Source organism: Nicotiana tabacum, chromosome 7 (genome assembly GCF_000715075.1).
Source record: "Nicotiana tabacum cultivar K326 chromosome 7, ASM71507v2, whole genome shotgun sequence".
Taxonomy (NCBI): Eukaryota; Viridiplantae; Streptophyta; class Magnoliopsida; order Solanales; family Solanaceae; genus Nicotiana; species Nicotiana tabacum.
The window spans coordinates 93,485,846-93,502,709 of record NC_134086.1 but is presented as its reverse complement, the minus strand read 5'-3'; the positions used below and the strand labels follow the sequence as shown (position 1 = coordinate 93,502,709).

The following is a 16,864-nucleotide window of genomic DNA, read 5'->3' as shown; positions in this document are numbered from 1 at the left end:
TGCTTGAAAAGTCTGGTTATGACTTCTCCAATCCATCACAACTAGGAGAACTCAAAGACGAAGTCACTGGTGAAAAGATACATGGGCTCAATAAGTCCCAAATGAAGTTGAGAAAGCAAAGGCACTACATCGCCACTCCAAAGTTTGGGTTGGGGTTCAGTTTAGCAGAGCCTCTTCGAATTTCATCAAAGAGAAGTAAAGAGATAACTTCATCACAATACTCCTCGGTAGAGGAGATGAAGGAAGTTAAGGGCAAGAAAATAAAACAACGGGCTACAGTATTTGATCGTATTGGAGGCTCAACCCTTCCGATCTCGGTGTTTAAAAGGCTAAGCCACGAAGGTGAACGTGTATCTTCCAAACATCTAAAAGAAGTTTCCACTACCTCAAAGACCTCTGTCTTTTGTCACCTAGGGACCACAAGGAAGTCTCCATCTATAAATATACTGTCAAAATACAAGGAGCAAGTCCATGAGGAGCGGGATCATTTTGAAGTTGTTGCTGACAAAGAAATCTGTAGTGTTTTCCCATCACATATGAAGAGGAAGTCTATTTTGTCGATATCCACAGATGATCCACTGAAGGTGCAAAGGAGAACCATTGTTTACACTTGCCAGACTCATAAAGAAGCAAAGAAAGAGAAATAAGCCATGCCGACCATCCAAGGAAGTCAAAGAGAAAAGTCAGACTTTGTGGAAACATCCTATCACATAATTGTGGAAGATAGCCTATGCCTTAACGTCGATGATGAAGTACATGAGGCTCCCCCTCAACTAGAAGATGACGGTCAATCAACTGTGGATGAGCTTAAGGAACTCAATTTAGGTACTCCGAAAGATCCACGCCTCACCTTCATTAGTGCCATACTTATGCCTCAAGAGGAGGAGGAATACTCCAAGTTGTTGACCGAGTACAAGGATGTCTTCGCTGGTCATATAGAGAAATGCATGGTCTTAGTCCTAAGGTAGTTGTTCATCATTTAGGGATCAAAAGTGGAGCATGCCCTGTAAAGCAGACACAACGCATGTTTCGACCCGAGCTTGTATCACAAATTGAAGTCGAAGTCAACAAGCTTATCGAGGCGGGATTTATTCGAGAGGTGAAGTACCCATCATGGATATCGAATATTGTACCTGTCAAGAAGAAGAATGGTCAAATACGCGTTTGTGTTGACTTTCGAGACCTAAACAAGGCATGTCCAAAAGATGACTTCCCCCTACTCATTATTGAACTCATGGTTGATGCTACAACAGGGCATGAAGCTATGTCATTCATGGATGGGTCCTCTGGATACAATCAAATCAGAATGTCTCCAAAAGATGAAGAGTGTACTGCTTTCCGAATCCAAAAGGGATATATTGCTACAAAGTGATGCCCTTCGATCTGAAGAATGCTGGTGCAACCTACCAACGCGCGATGCAAAACATCTTTGACGACATGCTATATAAGAGGGTTGAATGTTACGTCGATGACTTAGTGGTGAAGACAAAGAGTAGGAGTTACCACCTTGAAGACCTTCGAATTATTTTTGAAAGGTTAAGAAAATTCGACCTGAAGATGAATCCACTCAAGTGTGCATTTGGAGTTACCTCAGGAAATTTTCTTGGCTTCATTGTGCGTCATCATGGAATTGAAGTTTATCCTGCAAAGATTGACGCCATTCAGAAAATGCCCAAGCCAAAGAACTTGAGGGAGCTTCGAAGTCTCCAAGGAAACTTAGCATTCATCTGGAGGTTCATCTCTAATCTAGCCGGACGGTGTCAACCCTTCAATCATCAATTGAGGAAGGATATCCCTTTTCATTGGGATCAGTCATGTCAAAATGCTTTTGAAAGCATCAAAACATACTTGCTGAATCCACCTACGTTAGGGGTGCCAATGCTTGGGAAGCCATTGATACTTTACATCGCAGCACAGGAATGTTCACTTGGAGCACTACTTGCTCAAGAGAATGAGGAAGGAAAGGAACAAGCCTTGTACTACCTTAGTCGAACTCTGATAGGAGCTGAGTTGAACTATACACCTGTTAAGAAAATATGCTTAGCGTTACTTTATGTAATAAATAAGGTAAGGCATTATTTTGAAGCATACACCATCAAACTCATCTTTCGAGTAGATCCCGTGAAGTTTGTGATGACTCGACCTATTCTTTATGGACGCCAAGCAAGATGGTCCATATTGTTTAAGCCATATGAGATCACATACACACCTCAAAAAGCTGTGAAAGGACAAGCACTAGCCAATTTTCTGGCTGATCACCCTCTTCCGGCAGAATGAGAGCTTTTAGACGAGTTTCCAGATGAAGACGTTTTGTTCATCGAAGAATTGCCACCATAGAAAATGTTCTTTGACGGATCTGCACATCGTAATGGTATGAGGACAGGTGTTGTGTTGATCTCTCCAGAAAGACAAGTCTTGTCATTCTCCTTTGTTTTAGGTGAAACATGCTCCAACAATGCTGCAGAGTATTAAGCTTTGATCGTCGGTCTCGAAATGGCATTATAAATGAATATTCTATAGTTGGAGATCTACGGAGACTCTAAGCTGATCATCAACCAAATTTTGGGGAGTTACGAGGTAAAGAAGGAAGATCTATTGTCATACCATGAATACACTTCTGGTTTACTTGAAAAATTCGACCGAGTGTTCTTAAACCATGTCCCAACAGAAGAAAATCGCAAGGCTGATGCTTTGGCTAATTTTCCAAGACGATGGCACTTGGAGAGAATGAGTCAACAAAGGTATATGTGTGTCATCAATGTGCTATTCCTAGACTTCTAGATCTTCAAGTCAACGAAAGCCATCATACATCTGTTCGAATGATTGAAGAAGAAGATTGGAGGCAACCACTGATAGAGTACCTTGAACATGGAAAGTTACCTGAAGATCCGCAACAAAGAACAAACATCAAATGAAGAGCACCACGATTCATCTTCTATAAGGGACATTGTTTCGCCGCTCTTTTGAAGGACTATTCTTGCGATGTCTTGACAAAGAAGAAGCCTACCAAGCGATGGAAGAAGCACATTCTGGCTCATGTGGAGCACACCAATCTGGTCCCAAGCTCCATTTTCGCATTAAGTGGATGGGCTACAACTAGGTGTCAATGGTGAAAGATTGCATGGATCATGCCAAAAGATGTCAAGCGTGTCAATTTTAGGCCAACTACATCCACCAACCTCCAAAGCCTCTTCACCCAACTGTAGCTTCATGGACTTTTGATGCGTGGGGACTTGATGTTGTTGGACCACTTCCAAAGTCATCAAAGGGATAAAGGTATATATTGGCCGCTACGGACTACTTCTCTAAATGGGTGGAAGTTGTTCCACTCAAGGAGGTGAAAAAGGAAACCGTTGTCGATTTTATCAAGTCATATATAATTTTTAGGTACGGCATACCAAGATACATAATCACTGATAATGGAACGCCATTTGATAACAAGCTCGTGAAGAGTCTATGCGAGAAGTTTAGTTTCAAACAACATAAGTCTTCAATATATAATGCACCTGCCAACGGCCTTGCTGAAGCTTTTAACAAGACGCTTGGTAAACTTTTGAAGAAAGTTGTTGCAAAGAACAAGAGATACTGGGATGAGAGAATTGGTGAAGCTTTGTGGGCATACCGGACAACCTACAGAACTGCTACGCAAGCAACTCCTTACTTTTTGGTGTATGGCGTAGAAGCAGTCCTGCCATTGGAGCAACAAATTCCATCATTTCGGATAGCAATACAAGAAGGACTCACGTCCGAAGAGAATGCTCAACTTCGCCTAGCAGAGTTAGAGGCACTAGATGGGAAAAGATTGGAAGCGCAACAAAAATTGGAATTCTATCAAGCTCGACTAGCTAGAGCCTTCAACAAGAAAGTGCGGCCACGATCATTCCAAGGGGAGACTTAGTCCTAGCTGTTCGACGACCCATAATCCTCAACAAACACATAGGCGACAAGTTTACCTCAAAATGGGATGGTCCATATGTTATGAAAGAAACCTATCCAAGTGGCGCATACAAAATTGTCGATAAGGATGGTCTAAGAGTTGGTCCGATCAACGAAAAATTTCTGAAGCAGTACTTCCCATGAAAGTCACCTACGCTCCTCGATGTACGAGCATAAACTGCAAGTCATGACGCTCCTCGATGTACGATCCTAAACTGCAAGTCATGACGCTCCTCGACGTACGAGCCTAAACTGCAAGTCATGACGCTCCTAGACGTACAAGCCTAAACTGCAAGTCATGACGCTCGTTGATGCATGAGCTTAAACTGCATGTTGCTACACTCCTGGCCCGCATGAGTCTAAATTGTGTACGGCTAAAAAAAGTCTGCTAGGTTGAAAATCTCGAAAGAGGCGGCCTAGGCAAAAGTCAAGACCAAAAAAAATTTATCCCTCTGAACTACGTTATGACTTGATCCTCTTCACCGAGGTACATAGGCAGCTTAGAGTTTCATTCTAAGTTCAGTCGCATGAGTTTTAAAAAAATTAAAAGTTTGGCGTCATCAGATCATTACATTAATTCTTTCAAGTGTAGAGGCACATATCTATGAGGAAAAGAGACAATTTTCTTTGAAGTATAAAAGATGTTTATTGCTTCAATAGTACAAAATTTGATACATTAAAAATATAGAGACAAAAGGAATTAGACGTTTTCCTATACAAAAGCCTAAGTCATGAAAATGATCGTAAACTAGGCTTTGTGGCCGACTCGTCTTGAATGCTTCTTCCAAGTCCATATGGCGTCTCCACATTTTAATACACTATCCTCAATGCCTCATATATAAGAAGTCATCTCTCTTGAAAAACCTCCAATCACCACGGGAGCGGCCATTGATAAACTTTAAGACCATCAACAAATCAAGTGCAACAAGTGGTGAAGGGGTGACTCTGCATCTTGTATGATATCTTAGACTTATATCTGGACTCATTGAACTTCTTCGCAAGTCTGCAAAAGAAATAAACAAAGATATAAGTTTCGTGATGATAGCTGAATCCATTACAAGGCTGTAGAATCAACTTCAAAAATATTTGTTAGGCTAATGAAGAATTAATGGAGCTTCATCTTCAACAAGATTATAGTTCTCGACGTTCGAATTTCATAGGGTCAAATTGTTGGTGATTTCGATGCTCCTAGTTCAAGATACAATTTTTCTGGCTGAAAGCACGCAAACCTGAAAGTTCCCTGCGATCAATTGGACATTTAATATTTTTTTGTTTCTAGCCCGAGAAGAGTGCTGGGATGAAATTTTTATGTGTTGCATATCTAAGAGTTTTCTTTCCAACGGCACAAACGGATTGTAATTATGATACTCCTAGCTCAAGATACAATTATTTTTGCTGAAGGTACGCAGATCTGAAAGTTCACTGCAGTTAAGTTGATGTCGCGAATTTTTTGTTGATAGCCCGAAAAGAGTTCTGCCATGAAATTTATATGTACTTCAGGTCTCTGCGTTTTATTTCTAATGGTACAAATGGATTGTAGTTCCGACACTTGTAGCTCAATATATGAATTTTTTCCACCATAGCGCGCAAAGCTGAAAAGCAATTTTGCGGACAGATGGGTCAAGTTCAGAAAGTTGTTGCGGACAATATGCTAGGAATTCTTCTATGATATCTTGAAAGTTGCATTATATCTGAATCTTCTTTCCCGGCGCAGACGGCTCACAATTTGGACGCTCCTAGCTTGAGATATGTGCGTTCCAAATATAGTATGTAGTGCTGTGAAGGCGGAATGATAGACTTGTGCATCGCATTCAAAAGTTCATTCTGACTTGTCCTTATGGAATTTGGCCCCAAATTTTGGATATGTCACTGTGGTGCAAGTTTTGATTCTGTAGAATCAAGCGGATTATAGTTTTGACACTCCTAGGTTGAGATACAATTTTTTCAATGCGAGCATAAAATGCTATGAAGTCAAAACAGCAGAGACGCACCAAGTGCTTGCTCGCCAAAGTTGGAAAAGCCTAGTCCAGTTGTCTTGCTCGCCAGCCTGCAACAATGCGATATGGTACATGTCTCACTCGCCACTGATGAAATATGGTCTCTCCGAGCCTCCAAGAGTAGAGATTTCATCGCCGAGGTTGAAAAGACACTTCATGTGTCTTTCTCGCCGAGCCGCAACAAAGAGACTAGTGGTTTGCTTGCAATTCATCTTCGTAGGGATATCAAATAACACTGGTACTCTCGCAAAATCCTGCAAAAGAAAAATATTTGGAAATCCTCGATGCCAACAACGTGAAGTTTCTGTGGATATGGTGCCAATAGCACGACGATTCAGCAGCATGACACTTTAGTTTGACATAAAAAAGACATCGGAAGCTGCACAACAGTCTAGTTGAGCATGGCATGTATCGGCGGTGCCTATAGCACGAAGCTTTAACTTGCGGAAAATATTTTGGTCTTGAATAACGATCTCCATTGATCGAAGTTTGCAAATTTGGCTTCTCATGCTGGTGTAGTCCTTCAATATGGATTAATTCTGAATAAAGAAGCAATATAGGAAGCAGGACTTCATCCCCAAATTATTGTATGGCGCGCACTTGATTGCTTCTAGTTCTCTTTTCTACGTGTTTAAATTGAATGATTTGCTGCATAAGAAAAAAAGGGAGAGAGAGCGAGTCATGATTCAACAGAAAATTAAGGAGATAAGAACAAAAAAAAGAATGAAAGAAAGGTCGAGTGCAAGCAGCTCATGAAAGCAATTGAAGATAGAAGAAGCTCTAGTATCAGTTTTGGTGCTTCAACCAAGTTAGACAGAGGAGCTTGATATTCAGTTATGATGGAAAACTAGTTGACTTGGTCCTCTTTTTATAGGAATCACACGAAGAGTTCTCCTTTTAAACGGAAAAGAAGAGAGTTATCAGATTGAAGTTAATTATCCCGTGAACAAGTTGGACTGAAGATGAAGAAAGAAGATTTCGTGTGCTAATGAAACATAAATTGAGAACTCGTCATGTGTGGATTGCAATTAATGTCCAAATACGAATTAAGGTAGGTGAGTTATGTGGCTTTGCTTAATGTTTGGATTTAATCATTCTTTCCAAGAAGAATTGCATTAAAAATAGTAATTCTAAGTCAAAAGATGGAATTACTTTGATTTTTTTGTCCTTAAGAAGATCTTGGATTGATCTCTTAACCGGAGAAGGAAAATATTAAAAGCAACTCCTTCTTTAATTAAGCAGATTTATCCAAGCGATTATTTTGGAGAATTTTACATGAAAGAAATTTCAATTTTGATATATCTTGCTTTCCTTCGAATGAGATGTTTGTAATTAAGTTCAAAAGAGGTTTTTGTCGGAAAATAATAATAATTGTCTTACTGGTACTTCAAGCCTCGTCTTCAAGTCTAAATAAGTCATTTTAGGACAAACCTTGAAGTAGGGGGCATCTGTAGACATATAAAATTTATTGGGTCTAATCCATACAAAATTTGGATTAAACTCAATTGGGTTAAATAATTAATTTGGGCTTTACAGTTAAATTAGTCCATTTTATTATTTTCGAACTCAAGGTTCTCTTCATCTTAAGGCCCAGACTCGTACCATGTGTCAAGTGACATGGCATGTCCAGTCAAATCCAAAGCCAACAAGATGATGCCACGTGTTAAACAATGTGGCAATCCAAGTCAAAAAGCAAGAACCAACCATATGTTACCAAGTAGCTAAAATGACATGAGCCAATCAGAATAAAGCAAGAGAGTTCATATGTAGTTGGACTGTCCATCCTCTATAACTATAAATAGAAGGGTTACATAACTCTCAAGGGACATTCAGAGTTGGAGAAGAATATTCCGCAATTGGTGAATGCATCTATAAACAAATAGATCAATCATCAAGTGCTTAGTTCTTCAACAAAGGAGTGATCAACAGAGTTCTTTCCGGAGATCAACCCGTAACAACAAAGTATTGCTCGACGTTCTTGGCGATTAAATACATCACAAGGAGGTCTGCATCATCCTACAATCGAGAAAGACGCTTCTCAAGCCTTCGAATTACGGATAATTTTAAAGAGGAGAATCAAGGGATACATAGAATTGTACTCACAAATATTTATCAATAAAATCTCTTTTTCTTCGTATTATTTTTGTTGCAGTTTATTTTTCTTCTTATGAAAATTTGTTGCAAACAATAACAACAAAAAATTTCATCATAGGGAAAATGCATTAGTACCCCCTTGACCTATACCCGGATTCCCAACTACACACTTTTTCTTTGCGGGAATCCTATTACCCCCCTAAACTTATTTCAAGTGGAATTATTTGCACCCTTAACGCTGACGTGGCAGAGTGTGCGTATTTCACTCTTCCAAAGGAGAGTGAGAAGCAAGAAAAAACGATTTTCAGATTATTGTTTATTCTATTTTACCATTTTTTCTTACTTTTTTTTCCTTTTCCTTTTTCTTTGTATTTTTTCTTTTACTTTTTTTTTCATTTCTTCTCTAATTCCGGCAATTCATTCACCGGTGACTTTGTCTAACTATTTTTCTTCTATTTTTTCTTTTCACACACAAATTAAACTATCAAAAAGATCTATTCATAAGCAAAGCAAAATACACTCAGATTTGGGGGTAAAAATTCATCATCGAAAAACCTTTCCAAGCCGAATAAAATGATGTATTGAAATTTTAACTGAAAAAAGTTTTCTCAGCTTATATTCGTTTTTATTTCTTTTGCTCTTCCTCTCACTCATAAATTACACTTTCAAGAATAATTTATATATATATATATAAAACAAAACACACTTAGATCGGGATAAAAATCTATCGTCAAAAAAAAATTCGCCGAAAAAATGGTGTTTGTAAAATTCCGACGACCACCATTTTATGCCGCCAGTGACCAAAACAAAAAGAAAGAGAATGAAATAATAAAAAAAAATGAGAATAATAAGAAATAAGAAAAAAGGATAAGAAAAAGAAGAAAGAATCAAAAAAATACTAAAAATATATGTGAGGGCGCATGTAACTCACCACTTGCCAAGAGTTTAGTTGTCTAGTTTTAGGGTGCAAATAATTTCATTTAAAATAAGTTTAGTGGGGTAATAGAATTCCCGTAAAGAAAAAATGTATAGTTGGGAATCCGGGTATAAGTTAGGGGTACTTATGCATTTTCCCTTGATCATTCATTAAGATCTTATTAATGATTCTCCAATGTTTTGGATAATTGACTTTGAAGTACTTATCCAGCAGTCATCCTGCCTTGGAGAAAAACATTTTTCCTAATTTTGTTCATATTAAATGTTGAATTTCCACCATAGTCCAAATATATTATACTAAATTCTACGAATACCTAATATGATTGACAAAAATTTAGCAGTCATCTAAAGGATGACGAACTTTTGGTATGTAATGACAAGTACCATTAAGCTCCTAGAATTGCATAATATGTTTAATTTAGGAAGGAAATAAGAAGTATTGTCTTCGATATTCTATTTTTTATCTCAAAAAGATAATCGCGCCCTTTTCTATTAACTGTTCAACTGTCAAAGAAAAAGAAAAAGAAAAAGAAAAAGAAAATTGGTTGAACTAGATGAGGTAAAGACGCAGCCCTACTCCACCTCTCTTTAATGCGTCTGCGGTCTGTCCCATATTCATTTCGCTTACCTACTTATCTCTGTTCCTCTTTCTTTTCCAAAGAAAAAAAAAACTTCAGAATATTTGGAATTTCCGTACCACACACCATATCCATTCCATGTTTCCATTAACTCCTATTTCTAACGTTGTTCTCTTGTCACTTTCCCTCGTGCCATTCACTTGATTTATCACGCTTTAAACTTAATTAGTTAAAATCAATTATATAAATCTTTCATGTGCATTTGGTTCTATTTAAGTAAATCTTATAAAGACCCTGCTAATAAACATTAAGTGTTTAAATTAATTTTTTAAATAAATAATTATGTTTTTGGTGCAAATTCTAAAATTGGTAACTGGCAGTTAATATATTAGTTAAAAAATGTTTTAAAATACGGTACACGCTTTTTGTAAAAATAATTTAAATGCCCTTAAATTTGTCTACAAAAAAAAAACTACAAAAAGTTAAATGACTAAGGACTAAAATGGAATAAAAAGGAAGTAAGAATTTTGTTTTGGAAAAGATCTTTTTAAGAATACAAGAAAACATAAATCAAAATTTTAAAATACATATTTATGCTAAATAAATTTCTGCATGATTCAATTAATAGTTGTTAGTACATACAATATCTTAGAGCTCTTTCCGAACTAAAACCAAAAGCCTTCTCTTCTTTTATCGGTTTCCTCATAAATACCCCCCTCCACTCTCTTTCTGACGACCCTATTTATTACCCGCCCCATCTCCATTTCCCATTTTTCTCCTCAAATCTGGAAAAATGTCCACCTTTTTTCCTCAGCCTCCGCCATTCCCGATGCCTTTCACTACCACCGTCAACGGCGGAGCTACTCCTAACACCGCCATTACTCAACCTGTTGATAACAATCTTCTCAGCGATAATAATACTCCTTCACCTTCTTCATCATCGTCTTCCTCTTCTTCGATCATTATAGTTATCATTGTTATTGCATCTGCTATTATCGTTTCTGCTTCTATATACCTCATCCTTCGCGTGATCTCGCGGCGGTTCCACCGCTCCTTCCGTACATACGCCGCGGCGGATGATGTTGTCTCGCATTCTGCTGCTGCTACGGCGGTTACTGAAAACCGTTGTTTTGATGACCGACGGAGTTCGGAGGAGGAGAAATTGGTTGATTCGTTACCGCTTTTTACGTTTGGTTCTGTTACTGGAAATTTAACCGGTGTCGACTGTGCTGTCTGTTTATCGAAATTCGAAAAGGATGATCAGCTGCGTCTGCTTCCGCTATGTTGTCACGCATTCCACAGCAGTTGTATAGACGCTTGGCTCGTAACAAACCAGACTTGTCCGCTCTGCAGGTCTACCGTGTATCCTACGGACGCAGATGTGCTTAGTAAAGTGTTAGCGGTGGAAAACGCCGAGGCTCGCGGCGGAAATGAGCTGCGACATAACGGTAGTTTCCGAATTGAGATCGGTAGTGTTAGTCGCCGTCGTGGTACTTCTGATTCCGACGCAGGTGATGGTCAGAGATCGTATTCTATTGGCTCGTTCGAGTACATTGTCGATGACGGTTACGAGCTTTCCGTAGGGTCCATACACCGACGTGGAGTTTCTGAATGCACCGACAAGGAATCGATCGGTGTTCCAGTGCCGGCGCCACCTGGAGAAAGTATAGCTTCAGATGTTTCCGGTGGTGGACGAAGTTGGCTTCGAGATTATGTTGACAGAATTGGTTCACTTTCTCTTTCGTCCCGCACAATGTCGTTCCGGAGCTCCGGAAGGTTTTTCAACGGCAGTAGCCGGCGGAACGACATCGTCGTGCCTATCGATGATTTGGAAGCTGGCCGGGTTGGGGAGGAGATTAGCGAGTTGTTTCGGTGGCTCTCAGGGGTATGAATTTGTATATTCGATTGCATTGCAGGGGCAAATTCGTCTTTCAGTATACTCTCTTGATAAAAAAACAAAAAACCACTAGAATTTGCTATTTCCACTCTCATATCCATAATTTTTGTGAGTGGATTTAGCAAGAATTGGAGTGTAGATAGTAGAAACAATTTAACCAATTTTTTACTTTTCTTCCCATTTTCTTTTTAATCAAGGTAAAGCATGTCCAAGAATGCTAATGATTCTATTCTTTACAGTTTACGAGGACTAAAAATTTACTAAGTCAAAATAGCACCATTTTTGGAGTGATTTTGGGGATTGAAATAGCTAGTGATGAGTTGGTTGGGGTTTTAAACTTTAAAATGAATTTGATCTGGTGGGGAGAAAGAAATCATATCCAAAACTAGCCTTCTCATTAATTTTTCAACTTAGTTGGAACTTTACTTGTTCAATTGGTATTCGATCTTTTAAAATTCTAAATTACCTACTAATAATATCATTAACAAGATAAGGTCAACGTTTCATATGTAAGGATCGCCAAGTTAGTTAACCAAAACCCCAAGCAAATAACACATGGTTTCTATGAATCTTTTGCCATATTTAGTGGGGATCATGATAATTTCCTACGATTTAAAATGAATTTGGCACTGTAATCAACTACGATGGTTTTATTTCGAAATAAATGCAGTTTTTACTTTTTCTCTATGCAATGGTAAATTTCCTATTTATAGATTGAGTTGACATCGCATATATTGAACAATTTAAGTAGCTTTATTAACTTGAAAACTTTAGTCTTACTTAAATATGCTGAAAAGGAAAGAGATCCCTAATAACTACTAGTTCTGTTATATGTGCATGACCAAATGCCAGTCCTTCAAATTTGATGACTCAATTTCTAGATGGGAGCAAAAAGGTGTCAACTCCCAAGTTATGAATTGTGAGAGTAATAACACTATGCCCCATTTAACCGTAAAAGTTTGGTCATCTATTTACTTTGCTCATGGACCCAATACCCTCGTTCCTCCGCCCCACCCCCCACAAAAAGACCCACAATAAATGGAACAAAACAAAGATTGTTTCACTCTCCTTTCTGTGAATGTGAAACACCAAACCAAACTGGCGTGAAATAAATATATATTCTTTTCTTGAGTCGGAAGTCCATCGAAAACAATCTTTCTACTTCACACAAGTTAAGACTTAGATTTGTGTGCCCCAAACTCTACTTGTAGAATAACACTGAATATATTGTTATTATTGTATATACTATGTATTATAAAAATAAAACATGCATTTATTGTTGCAAATTTGATGTGTTGGCGGCGGTGGTGATGATGGGAGGATTTTGCGCGATTTGAAAAGCACAACGTATCGAAATTATGCCAGCAAGTTGTTTATAGTTTTGACATTCTTTGGTCAACCTACCAAAGTTGCGCAAACATGTGACGTGAATTATCCCATAGTATTACATTATTAGGTTATCTATTTATTTTGTCCCAAAGTCCTTGTTAAAAATTTCAAACCTTCCCATACACATTGATTCTTTGTCGTGCGCTGTCATAGATCTTTTCCTATCTGGCGTAGATAACGACAAATACCTCAGTTAACCCTTATTATTTACATAATATTGACTTCTTTATTTTTGTAAATTCTTGGTTTTTATTTGTATGCATATGCACAAAGAAAACATGGAGTAATTAAACTTTTTTATTATTATTTTACCCTATGTTGCACGAATCTAGAATTGAACTTGCTCTTCAAGAAAATATTTGTCATCTACCGTTATCTCAAGCCATTTAATCAAGTCATTGTAATCTATCTAATATTGTTATGGAAGTCTTCTTCAATAAATTAATATTTTAAGAATTCTTGGTAAATGATTAATTTCTATCCTATTTTCACAGCTGCATATAAGTGTTTCCTAATAAATTATATAGATGTTTCTTGAACATTAAAGAATTGAAGTCCATTATCAAAAGAGTTGAATTGGAATGCCTAAAGTAAATAGGATTATACTGAAGAGTATTAACTTTTCCTGCATGAGTTCACATCCTTGTATAGAATAGAAAAAGGAAAAGAGACAAGAACAAAAGAAAAACAGTTGATCCAACCAACAATAAAGCACGGCCATAGGGGCAAGTATATGCTTTAAGCAGGATTACTACTTGAGGTTGTCGTAGAAGAATCTTTTTTTCAGGTAAATTTGATGTCATTTGTTTCAGGATTTAGAGAAAGAAACAACATAAATACTTAGTTGATCCAACAGAATCAAAAGCAGCAACTTTTCTCCATTTTGTCTTTAGTATTTCTACTATATATTTACTTGTCATGCACGCAGTCAAGGCATCTCTTTCAATTTTTTTTATGTGGATAAAGGACTCAAGTATGCAGCCAAATCTAAAGCAAACATTCGTCCACCAACTTTTTCTTTGTCAAAAAATCTATTCTTCTTTTCATATTTTCCTCTTTTTTTACAACTAATTTGTAGAGGCTCCCAAGATTGATTTTATTGTATGATATATAATTATTATGGCGCAGAATCAATGTATACTTACCTAGTCTATCGCATTAGATAGTGTTCCGACACACCAGTAAAGATACCAAATAACTCTATTCACCAACAGCGGAAAGAAATGACCTAGCGTATTTAGCTCTTACGAGAGTTGAACACTGATTTCATCCATCTCATTAACCACGGCCACACTCTTATTGCTTGTGAGATTGATCCCTTTTTACGTGGGATCATGGTTGTTGTTTATAGAAGTTTCTTTAAAGGACAAGTGTGAATTTGAGGTTAGTAGAGGTAAATTAAGTTATAAAAGGCTGATTAGATTATTAAGTCAACTTAATCTCTATAAAGCACATGAGTCATCCAGCAAACTGCGTCTTGTCTATGGCACAGTGACAACAATATTAGGTGGGAAAAAATAGATATTTTCCATGAAATATATTACTTGCCAAATATAAATGGTGTCTCCTTTGAGTGCCCTCTGCCTTTCTTTTGGTTTTGGTAAGACCAACTATGTATGTGAACTTCACCAACTCTTTCATTCATTGTGATCAGGTGGCTCCATATCTCTACAATTACTTTTGGTCATAGAGAGCACACTACATATCCATATAGAGAGAGTTGAATGTTTTGAAAATATATATTTTTTAAGTCTTTAGGTGTCACAAAAGAAAATTTGGTTCTGTGGTACGATAATACAGACTTAAAATCGTGGATTCGCCTTTGATTTTAAATAGATCGTGGAATAGTAATCCCTATTTTATTATTCAGCTTAATTGAATAAATTCCGTAGCCATTCTCCAGTTTTCAGAAGACTCTTTTCATTACATGCGAATCTGCATAATTTTACACAGGCTAAGAGATATTAGGTCCAAGTCTCACCAGAGTATTCTGCTAACTGATGATAAACAGAACAAATATCATTGCAACAAAACCAAAATATGGCAAAGAATCATGAAAAGCTGTAAGACTCCTAGTGCATAAAATTTTGTATATATGCTAGGATTTATGTCCTTGTGGCAATATGGTAAGAGAAACTCTTTAGAACTCAGAGCTCAAATGGATCTTTGGCTATGTATACAATGAGTTACATTAGGATCTCCTGCATATAATGTTGTGTTATGCAAGGCAATGCTAGTTAATGAATGTATCAGCAACAACAATAATCCCAGTTTAATCCCACAAGTGTGGTCGGAGGAGGGTAGCGTGTACGCAGATCTTACCTCCACCTCGTGAAGGTAGAGAAGCTATTTCCGAAATGAATGTATCAGCAGTAGAAGAAAAATACCCATACACATGGACATTCATGTTCTCTCCTTTGGTAGCTGAGCTTAGGTCGATGAGATAAAACAAGCAAATTTATTGCAATGCTTTGATCGGTATGTTGTCTCTTGACAATCTGTATGTTCACTATGTTTCATGCAGAAAAAGAGAACACTAATTCCAAAATTCAGTATCATGAATGGGTTTCCATGGTTGATTCAGCAGAATGCATGACAAAATTTTAGCTGAGTGCAGACATTGTTTTGTCAAAACAGTTTGAAAAGGAATTGTTGAAAGTGGATAATACAGAACAAAACCAAAATCCAAGTTTTGTTCGATAAAAGTCCTTCATCTCTATGCGCTCTGCTGCAAGGGAAGCTGTTTCCACTATAACACCCTTTCTTCTGCTTAATCCCCTCACCAAGATCATCAAGTACGAATGTGGTATTTCTCTGGCTACTACTAAACAGAACACACCATAAGTAAGGTCCATTGTGCTTGTGAGCTTTGATAATACCAACTCCAACTTCAGTATGAGTTTTATTCCTCAAAAGAGAAAGAGTCCTTTTGTCATGAACAAGTGCATTTGAGAAGGCTTCTGATGGCTCAAGATACTTTTGTTGACAGCCGAGTATGTAGCCAGATATGGTCCCAAAAGTGGGTAGCTCGACGCCACAGTTTGGTGCAAAAACTTCAGTGAAGTCGTCTTCTGGAGGCTGACAATTTACACTGCTGTTAGAAGTGCAATTCCCCATACATTCCTCTGCATATTGTAAGGCTATGCACCCAAGTCCAGGACTATTACTAAGTTGAGGAAGCTTTTGAGTAGTTCTATTCTTGTTGATGATATCAACAAGGTCATTCGCAGAATTTCCTGTAGCATTAAACACAGAAATCATGCTGGTTCAAGGAAAGGCTACTAAATTCAAAAAGAATTAATTCATCAATTGCAAAACATTACTATTGCGATGTCCAAAAAACAATATAGTTCAGCTAGAAAAATTTGCTCAAATCCCTCCTGCTAACTTAATTAACCATCCCGAGCTCTCAAGGTCCATCAAGTGGTGTCAGATTTACAAGTTGAAACTTGACCCTTTTTATGTCATTTCTTTTAAAATTTTCATGTTGTATTCTTTTATCTATCCAAAGACACAATATGGTTATGGCCCCTGCTTGTAACTAATATCAGATAATAGGTTCTTACAGCCATCAGTATCTGTCCCTCCAAGCTTAAACATCAGGCACTGGCCAAGTTGATACTTATCCGTTTTCCTCTTTATGATACTTTCTTTAGAGTATTGACTTCTCCAAATATTGATATCCTGGCCCTACCATAGCTTGTCCAGTCCTTAGAGGAATTACAGTTCCGGCTCCGTATTTGGAAATCTTAGTATTGCATGACTAATACCAGTTTAAAACTGAACTTGTAAATCCTTCCTTTAACTTCTTTTCTCTCTTTCTTTTGTGATAAATAATCCTTTCTTCAGCTTCATAATTTAGGATCACCAAAAACTCCAACTAGGAACATAATGGGAGACAAACAGGAGTACAAGAAGAGCATGTAAAACTTGCAAATGATGGAGGACTCAGGAAGTAAACAAAGGGCTCTACAGAATGAATGTAAGAGTGGACTAATTAACTACCTACTACTTCTTCTACCACTTTACGTTTTCAT

General features: G+C 37.6%; 3 protein-coding genes across 3 annotated transcripts; 2 read left to right on the top strand and 1 right to left on the bottom strand.

Annotated features, from left to right (window-relative positions):
• The first annotated feature begins 2,711 nt into the window (after nt 1–2,711).
• Nucleotides 2,712–3,898, top strand: LOC142162179 (uncharacterized). The gene is made up of 2 exons (XM_075218502.1): nt 2,712–2,875; nt 3,388–3,898. Exons 1-2 carry the CDS (start codon nt 2,712–2,714, stop codon nt 3,896–3,898), a joined length of 675 nt encoding a protein of 224 aa, XP_075074603.1.
• A 6,349-nt stretch (nt 3,899–10,247) lies between these two features.
• On the top strand, nt 10,248–11,612 carry LOC107797592 (E3 ubiquitin-protein ligase ATL4-like). The gene has a single exon (XM_075256777.1). It carries the CDS (start codon nt 10,335–10,337, stop codon nt 11,430–11,432), a length of 1,098 nt encoding a protein of 365 aa, XP_075112878.1. The 5' UTR covers nt 10,248–10,334; the 3' UTR covers nt 11,433–11,612.
• A 3,219-nt stretch (nt 11,613–14,831) lies between these two features.
• On the bottom strand, nt 14,832–16,103 carry LOC107797591 (uncharacterized). The gene has a single exon (XM_075257412.1). The coding sequence runs from the start codon at nt 16,086–16,088 to the stop codon at nt 15,456–15,458; it is 633 nt and encodes a 210-aa protein (XP_075113513.1). The 5' UTR covers nt 16,089–16,103; the 3' UTR covers nt 14,832–15,455.
• Nucleotides 16,104–16,864: the final 761 nt, after the last annotated feature.